Raw genomic sequence first — 9,907 nt, forward strand, 5'->3', positions numbered from 1 at the left:
TATTGTTCTCACCGCAGTATTTAAAGGATACATTTGGATATATTTAGATATTACTTTTCTCTTCGGACAACATGTTTGTATCATTATTAAAATCCATACTTTAGTATCTAAACTATACTGCTGGAGAGGAACTAATGAGGAGCTTTTAATTGATGCAAAGACAACCATCATGCCTCTCTCCACTGCCTGCCAATAAAGGCCAATTCTAAGCTTTTACTCAGCACCTTCAACACAGTCAATAATCTGCCTCCGGCCTACATTTCCCAACTTTTGACCCAGAACCCGGAGTTCTCTTTAATTATTTTCTTATTTTCTCTTGTATTAGTAGAGTATTTTTGGCATTTTGTAACCTTTTAAAAAAAGACTATTAGTAGAAAATAAATGCTCTGTGAGGCTCTACTTTAGCACAGCATTTAACATGCTCACAATGACAATCTGCTGATGAAGAAAGGAATAACTTTTATTACGCTAGATTATCGTATTAGCATGTTGACGAAAATACTTGTTGGAATAATTAAAATGTTAACTTGATGATGGTGCAAAACATAAAGTAAAAATGACCCTGAGGAGAATTTAGGATTCTGAACCAAACTCTATGGCAATCCATCCAAGTTCATTTCACCCAGAGGGATCACATCAATCATGAGGATTCCTCCTCTAAGGATCAGGAATGTCTGTATACAATTTGATGATACATTTTGCTCTTGGCCCAAAGTGGTAAGAGAGAAACTGGCTGACTGACATTGCCATCCATAAAGCCATGATACGAGTATGGCTAATACAAATGATGATGATATAATATATTAATCCAAATTATAATTCTGAGCAGTCGGACAGCATTCAGTGTTGCATTAACATACTTATACCATTTTATTCCCAATTTGAGTTAAGCTGTAATATTTTTAAGGCTAACCCTTCATTATCTTTGGGGTCATTCTGTCTCAGCTTGGTGTGGCCACTTCCAATTTGTGTGAAATTGAGGGACTGAGGGGTTAAGAGGAGAATCTGCAGGAGCAGATAGTGGTACCGAGCAAGCTGTGGTAATATGTACCGACTGCCAGCGCTGCGCTGCCCCCCCCCCCCACGACCAGGCGGCCCCACTGAGCACCGTAGGGCCGCACTATGGCTACACTGTCTATGTTGTGACTGATTAAATGTAATCCTCCATCGTCATTAGCTTACTGTCTTAGCATGAGGGAAATAAAGAAACATGGACAATCCAGGCTGCCAAAAACTAAAGGACGTCCTGTTCTGTGAAACAGCCATAGCAATATGACATATGCTTCACATGTGGTTAAAGATCAGGATTTATAAACATAAGGAGAATACTTTTTAGATCCAGGAAGTTAAAGTCCATAAAAGGACTTTCGTGCTCCTTGTCTACAGTATGATCACATTCACGCTGACTCAGTGAGTTCACTTGAGGGAGTTCATTAAGTTAGAAGCCACTTCTGCCAGACTAACTTGTACACTGATTGTACACTGAGGTGGCCATTACTTTCACACTGATTAGGAACCGGTGATTGTGTCAAGACTGATTGGGGACGTACATATACACTGGCATTCCAAGTACCATCTGGACAATGGTCAGGGAGCACTTCAGCCATTTACATTTAACTGAGTTGAAGTAAATGAGCAGATGATTGTTCTGTAGAAGTATTTTTATTGAGTATCCACTGTAAAAGTCAACACAGCCCATTTGAAAATGATTTTTACTCTCTTTCACCCAGTGTGTGGGTCCAAGAATGCAGTTCAAAACTGTTTTTTACATACAAAGAAACAGATTGATGAAGCCTATTCACCACATAATGTCATGGTATAGGGTTACATTATAAGTACCTTGCTGTTTGTTACTGTGCAATGTTCAATATTAATTAACTATTTACAAAATGAACAATTTAAATGGATAATGTCTATGTCTACTGTGAAAGAAGTCATTCATGTTGATGAACCAAACTGATTTTGCAGCATCCTAGGGTTTAAGCACCTTTTAACTCATTGTTATGGTTTTACAGCCCACAACTTTACTGTTGAGACTCCCATCGACCCTGTTTGCAGTCGCAGACAGCTGCTTTCACAGATAAACACACTGTTTACAACCTGCCCAGCACAAAACAGCAGACGAAGTTAGCAACTAAGAACATAGTAGAGCATTTAGCAGCAGAAGAGACCAAAACAGCTAAAAGGAGAGTGAATATTAGCCTTTGAACTTCAGATGAATATAGGATCGATTTAAGGAAACTGTTTTACAACAAGTTTGCAAAATTAACTCTATAGGTTGCTAATATGTTGGTGCTTTTAACAGCTTGTTGTGCTGACAAGTGGCTAAAAATAATCAATTAATGCTGATTAAAGTATGGCCATGATGTACTATGGGTAATTTAACAGCTGCGAAATACATTTGAATTACTCTTTGGTGGACAAAGTACATTTTTGGGTTTTATTTGATTATTTATTGGCCTACAAACATCAATACCAATACATCTGCAATCAGGTTATATCAGCCAAGCAATGTATTGGTCAGATTCCAATAAAGATGAAATCATTGCAGCAGTGCTTATCGTGCAACAATTTCAGAAATACAGTATGTGGCTAGAACTATGTGGAAGAATTACATTTAAATATTTTAACATATAACATCTACTTTACTTAGCTTGGACTGAAATTGTTACATAATTATTCTAAAGGACTGATGCTTTGATGCTCTGCGTATGTGTGCTGACACTTTCTTCCTGTAAATATTATACCACAAGTCTAAATAGCTTATTAATACAGCTAGTGTAAATCACAACTGGTGATAGTGAAAGCAGGGGATTAGCATGTACATCTGTTTGATGATTTGTATAGAATAATAATGTTATTTATTTGAGAACAAAGCAAGGTGCAGCACCAGAGCGGAAACTTTAATCTTTGATATCACACTGATGTTAAGACTAGAGCTGCTCCACTGACAATAAACATGCAGATTTCATACAGTGATTTCTTGTTATATCTAAAAGAAATATGTATTAGGCCAATGCGCTTTGTTTCAAATGATAAAATGTGCTTTGTCAGAGACACCTAACATAAATCATTCTTCACGCCGCTCTACATTGGCTTGCTGTCACAGATGAAAGGGCTGAACAAACTCTCTGGTTTTGTTCTAGCGGCATCAGACAGTAGTGTTTATTCACAAAGAAAAGGGACCGCTCAAGGGGAAAAAATTAAATGTTGTTTTAATTAAAATGCAATGGTAGTTTAAAAGCTGCTGTTTGGCATTCTGCTGCGTGAGCACACCACTGTGAATCACAAAGAGGCACACGACTCCCATCTTAACATAATCTCGACAATCAATCAGCCACACCACAAAGAAGTCAACGAGCCTTGGCAATATGTACCTGTCAGATCATTGCCTTTAATGCATTGGGCTCTGATGCCCCTGATAGACAGTGACTGCTCCGCACACAGCTCTGATCTCTCAGATGTATTGACAGCCTTTTGTCCAGCCACCTGCCTTTGATTATCCAAATCAAAAATGCATAACCAATTGGAGTTATGGATGCATCTCCCCTGATGGGAAGGAAGCAAGACAAAGAAACAGCACATGAAAGGCTGTGCTATAACTGGCAGCAGGAACAGATAGTATACCTGTGATACAAAGTAATTACTTATAGACTTTTTCTTTTTTCTTTTAATTCAGGACAAATGTTGATGTTATTGTTTCTCCTATTCACAAAGAAGACCCAAAGTTGCAGGGAAATTAAGTTATTGGGTGTATTCATATTGTGTAAGCCTTGATGCTGGATATACTGCATTAATATCTAATATTGCAGAAAGCTATACTAGAAGTGTTTTGTTTCCAGAGAAGGCTCCAAGGCTAATGACATTTTAACCATTTTTTTTTCCAATATCATATGATTCAATAGCTTTCACATTACAATGAACTCTGCAAACATGCATAATACAAATGTTCAGCAGTTATTGAATACAAATATTTACAATAAAGAAATAGGTCACAACATAAAGACATTAAATGTATTGGGTTTGAAAATATAGTAAATGAGTGCATGTTTCTTTCGAATACATTTTTCTGGTGCTGTTCTTTTATTTATATAAGACCATTACTATATAAGTGTAAAGAAAGGCTATGTTTAATTGTTCCAAGGGACATACATCAGGGGGTCCCAGGTATATTGTCCATCTTGTAGGGGTGTTTGGCTTAGAAATATGTAAAATCTCTGTTTAAATAGGTTTTCTGAAGGAAAAACATAATATCTGTCTTATTATAATATGGCTGAGTTTTTATCAAAAGGTATCCAAGCAAACTCATGTGAAGCCAACCAAGCAGCGAAATACGTCCAAACTAAAGGTTGGGGATAGGTAACATTTGGGGGTGAAGTCACTTAATTCTGCTAAATTACATTATCAAAACATTCCAATATGGCCCGAACACATTTTGTCATTCAGAGTGGCCAGGAATCCTAACTGAGTTGATCCACTGACATTTTTTCTAGCACCACAATTAAGTTGACATTTTTTCTTTTTTGACAATGGGTGTTTCTCAATCGCGAGTACGCTTGCTTGGTAGCACATGTCTGCCGAGCATCTTGCTTCAGAAGCGAGTCAAGAATACTTCCTGGCATTCGGAAAACGAAGTGTGGAACACGCTAGCAAGTGTGCAGGTGTGCGTCATATGAGAGGCCCCGCCTTACATCTTCCGCCACAGATTTGGGGAAATTGGTCCGTGCGCAAAGCATTGTGGGGATTTTAAGACCGCGAAGTCTACTCATGTGCAGACTCGATATTTCTCCAAACGGAGTACGCCGGGCTCGATAGATTTCCAAGTATACTAGAGATTGGAACAGTACTTCGGCGGCACTCGATGACGTAGTATGCTTGAAATAGTGGCTCTGAAGCAGCTTTACTCGCGATTGAGAAACACCCAATGTCTCAAAAAGCATTTGATGATTTACAATGACTTTTCTACTAGCGCCACCATCAGGTCAAAATGGACAGTTCTCCAATACTTTGGTTAGTTTACGATCAAACATCTGCAATACTAATAACATCAACCTCAGTGGTATGGTGTGTTGATTGTTAACTAGTCAATATTAGCATGCTAAATCACAGTAAACTCAGATGATGAACATGGCAAACATTGCCTGCTAAACATCTGCATATAAGCCTCGTCAATATGCTGAAAAGTCAAAGAACTGCTGAAGGCTTTCTGTCTTTTTTCTAACTACAAAACAGTAAAAAGGTTTTTGAAATAACACATCCAAAACCTGATAAGTAGCAATTCTAAATTTCAATTTCCAGTGCAGCCTGAGTCCGTGAATAACAATCATTTATATTAAAGCATGAGTTTGAGACAGCAGCAGTCTGAGACAAGCTGCTGTTCTCTGGAGCTTTCCCTCTGGTGCCGACGCAGCACGGCTGGAGCACACAGTCTGGCTGAGAACAGATTTATGAGGGGGAAGTCCTCTGATTAGACACAACTATCCACTGATGAGAGAACACACAAACACTGCATCAGCATGTTTTTCAATTACTACAATGCCTGCCCCACACACACACATTAACAGCCCCTCCCTTTAAAGCTTTTAAACAGATTTCCTTCATTCACCTTCTCTAATCGTGAAACTTGATTAAATTGAATGTGAGATCACTGCAGTTATAAAGAGCCAATTAACACAGGGCAGATGTGCTTCACGGGAATATTAAAGCACATTACACTGATGATATGTGAATTTATGGGGGCAGAACCCCTCTTTTGACTCACTGATTGGAAAGCTACAATGTACACCTCCCACACACACACTTTAAGTATAATGAGCATGGAAGAGCAGTATAGGGATTAATATAAGAGTCCACCTACTCTGTGTGTTCCATAAAACGGTCATTAAACAAACAAAGGTGCACAGTTTGGCACACAAACTAATGGCATAAAACATTTGTGATGGTAGGTAATTACAAAGCAGACAAGTCCAAAACCCAGCGTACACCCTGCTGCTGCTGAGATTCTCTTTTCCTTTCTCCCTCCATGAAGAGAACACCCAAGCATTGCCAAAATTGGATTTGAGGGAAGAGAAAAATCTGCCTCTTTTTATCAGTGTCCTCCCTCACAAGTCAAAAAAGTGAACCACAGTGCGTGTGCTCAAAGCGCAGCTGAAAGATAGCCTTGATAAGAACACCACCAAGCCAGGGATTTCTTCTGTTTATTTTTGATGTGCTCTGATCTGGAAATAAACTCCATAACCGAGCTAAGGCCAACAAACCAGCAAAATGATATTACAGGACATTTTCCAGAGCAAGCTCACTTAAGACAGAGACTCACCTAAACGTAACAACCAGATGCTTCTTATAGCAGTATGAATGATGAGCTTTTAAGGGTTTGAAACTGAATGTAAGAGTTCTCCATGATCTTTCCTGGAATCTTCCGGTACAATAAAACATTATGACGAAGACTTAAGTGAATATAAAAAGATCCACCTATATAATACATTTTTAAAAACCCAGCTGATTGTAAATGTTGATTGTAAAACCTACAACAATGAGAAACAGACACACAATGGGATGCACACATAGACGTTCTATACTGTTTCTGAGTCTCAACGCATGAAGACAGTCTTTCAGTATCGTGTGCTCTCTCAGCTGAATGCTTTTGCATCATTGAGATGTTATACTGAACTCACATCTCATACAGATAACTTAAAGTCCATTAATGTGAGTCATATTTCCCTTTTTCTATTACATATAAATGCAGTAGGTCACCTCTCTCTCATTCCTTGGTATACACTTCATCAAGGACATGAGTAGCAAGGTTTAAAGACTGCCAGGGGCAAAAGAGGAGGAGTTGGATGTGTGCCACTGCACCGGGACGCAGGACCACAGCAGAGGATCTTTCTGAGGCCGACTACAGATACAAACTCTGCTGAGAAAGAGCCTAAGAATCTCTGTTCAGTTAATAAAATGTTGGTGTTCCAAACAAATCCTACGACAACCCCAATCTCTTGACGGGGATATAGAAGCAAGAGGACAGACACATAGCTGGGGACCAGAGACAGCATGGGCTGTGTGCTTAGTGCTTAAAGATGTAGACTGAAGGCTATCCTTGCTTGATCCTCTTTTGGATTTTGTTAAGCTTAAGGATAAGACGAATGGAGGGAAGATTGGATATTCTCCTCAGGAATCCCAGCGAGGTTTCTTGCTGGAAAACACCAAGCAGCTACACTTAATAGAGAGGACAGACTTTTAAAAATAGGCCATAAGGTATTAAGCCAGTTCAATAAAAACATAACAAGTTTAACCTTTATCTTAAATGTGTCAGTGTGCCATTCTATCAACAGATTTTAATGCAAGATTGTAGGTCTAATAAGTCTGTCCTGATTAAATGTAGCATTTCCAAACAAAGGGTCTGGTCGCAGTCACGCCACAATACGAGAAGTTTCCCCTCCCTAATTATGGCTCGATTATGCTGTGCAGGCATTTTGCTAGCCCGGGTTTGATACTCTCATTTCCTGGAGTGTGTTATCAATTTTCATCACTATTCACAATGAAAAGCTGTGTCCTGCAGCTTTATGACACACAATGCTCAATTAGGATCATACCGTGTATGGTTACTGAGAAGGCCTTGGCATATGGAAAACATCATTACTATTCACTTCAAGCCAGTGAGTCAGCACTCATCATAGAGATGCTGTCAAACAAGAGTCATCCTCAGAGCCGTGAGAGTGAAGCCTAATCAAGGTGTACGTGCACAATGGATATATGAGATGCCGTTTGAGTGTTGAGCATTTCACTTTCTGAACATGCATGACCTCTGAATTATGTAGGGGAATAACAGTAGATGTTTTTCTTATTTTTACAATAACTGATACATGATTGGCTTTGGGCTGTATGACATGAATATAATGATAAGGCTTGGCCTCAAGGCAATAAGGGAAAACAAGATATGGTCAATGAACAGGAAATATGTATTCCATCGCTGAGGAAAGAACATTTGCAGCTGCAAGGCAGAAGCTTATAATTATATCTGCTTGATAAGAATAGAAGGTGTTATCAATAGAAAATATTCACAATAGTCAACAGGATACTTTGTTCAAATAGCACAAACAAATTATGCAATGTGGTGTGCATATTTAAATTGTCATTGTTTTAGCAAGAAGTCATATAGAGAGAAAGTCCTCAAAACAAAAGATATCTGTCTGTTGATTGCCTCTGTTTACGATCATGTTGTGATTTGAGCTATGGAGATGTATGCAGGACGGTCTCTGTAACTTTTCCCATAAAATAATTATTGGCTTTGAGACGAATTTTGATGTAATAACCTGACAAGCCAAAATGTAATAAAACCACGATGCTTCTGTTACACAAGAGCATCCCTGTCATGGTGAAATATTCATCAGATAAATGTTATTTAAGGCCAGAGCTGCTCTGGGCATGTAGTACAGGTGCAGTGGGGCTTCATTATACATCATGTATACTTGAACAGATATGAACTCCATTTTTTTTTTTTTTTTTTTTTTTTTTATAAATGGAGTATGTATTAAATATGCCATGCAAAAAAACAAAACTGTGTGGCATCTATATTCAGATGTGATAGAGGCAGAGCATATTGACAAGTGACTCCTGCAACCCGTGTCTCAGGTACATTGTGTCCCTTGTATACCTGGCATGAACTTGTCCTATGTGTTGGCTTCAACTTCTTCATGTCTCTTTGGATATTCTTTGTAAATAATAAACACATTTCTTCAGTTGAAACAGTGGACTAGAAGACACAGTTAAATTGGCTGACAATGTGCTTACCTCCAAAAAGTAACACCGCCGACTGAAGCGCAAGGATATGCAACATGTTTCTTTGACTCGTTAGGCAAACGAGTATCCCCTTAAAAAATTGTTATGGAAGCCAATTGGCTTAATTCAAAGAAGAAAATCCAACTTGTAGCATCGTTAGTAAAAATTGCAAAATCATCTTTTCTGGTAAAATCGCCATGCCTCATCCAGTCATTTGCGAGTGCTAAAAAAGCTCACTGTGTGGGAACAACACATTTGAAGCCTTTTCACTTGAGTCCTGTCTACTTGTGTTTGTCTGGAACAATCAAGAACTGTAGAGAAAGAACTTGCGCGCAGCTTTGCATCACTCTTTGAAGCATTTTTCGAAAAGAAAGAAGATTATGCCTGAGGAATTGCATAAACCCAGGGAAAACATATATATTGATACATCTTCAAAATGATCTCAGTAAACTCCAAAACGATTTTCTCCAAAACAGCCAAACTGAAAACGGATTCAGTCCCTTGTCCTCAGTTTGTCTGCTCTGTATCCTCCGCATCACCAGTCACCTGAAGTTGGCTGCTATGCAGTGCGTAAAGTCCGACACTTGTGGACGAATAGAAGCAGTTCCCGCACAACATCATGTATGTTATAATATATAAAAGTAAAGAAGTTCAAATAGCAACATGAGTCAGCGTACATCCACTCCCAGGCAAGTACTGAGCGCAACTCCAGCAGCAGCACGCAGCAGAACGCGCAGAGGTCCGATCCCGGAGCCAAGATGCCACTTCCAATTACACTTTGGCACCAAGTGGCTCAAATATTCAGTGAAAGTCCGGTTTCAAGCCTCCATCTTTCGATGTTTATGTAGACAGGCGATCGGCTACAGTTTCAGTGGAGCTTACGCACTGTGCACCGTCCAATGCGCGTCGAGAGAAGCAGAGGAGAAGAAAGCAGTGACAGAAGCTGGCACTGGCACACATCGGGAGGCGTGTGGCGCTCCAGCAACACACTATTCTTCACAGGTAGTGGTGAGAATACGTATACATATTCTATATTCAACACTTTTTATAATTTAATGTATATTCAACTCCAGAGGCAGACCGCTGAAGTGCAGTTTATCGTCATATAGGAAGCATCATTTATAAAGTCAAA

At 39.1% G+C, this 9,907-nt stretch overlaps 1 protein-coding gene across 1 annotated transcript in view; it reads right to left on the bottom strand.

Annotated features, from left to right (window-relative positions):
- si:dkeyp-14d3.1 (transmembrane protein 132C) overlaps positions 1-9,074 on the bottom strand; it is a 120,940-nt gene extending 111,866 nt beyond the window's left edge. Inside the window, exon 1 of the mRNA XM_034117676.1 lies at positions 8,788-9,074. Coding sequence (XP_033973567.1) covers positions 8,788-8,833 — 46 coding nt within the window. The 5' untranslated portion in view covers positions 8,834-9,074. The remainder of the gene's footprint in view (positions 1-8,787) is intronic.
- Positions 9,075-9,907: the final 833 nt, after the last annotated feature.

This window comes from Trematomus bernacchii, unplaced genomic scaffold (genome assembly GCF_902827165.1).
Source record: "Trematomus bernacchii unplaced genomic scaffold, fTreBer1.1, whole genome shotgun sequence".
NCBI lineage: Eukaryota > Metazoa > Chordata > Actinopteri > Perciformes > Nototheniidae > Trematomus > Trematomus bernacchii.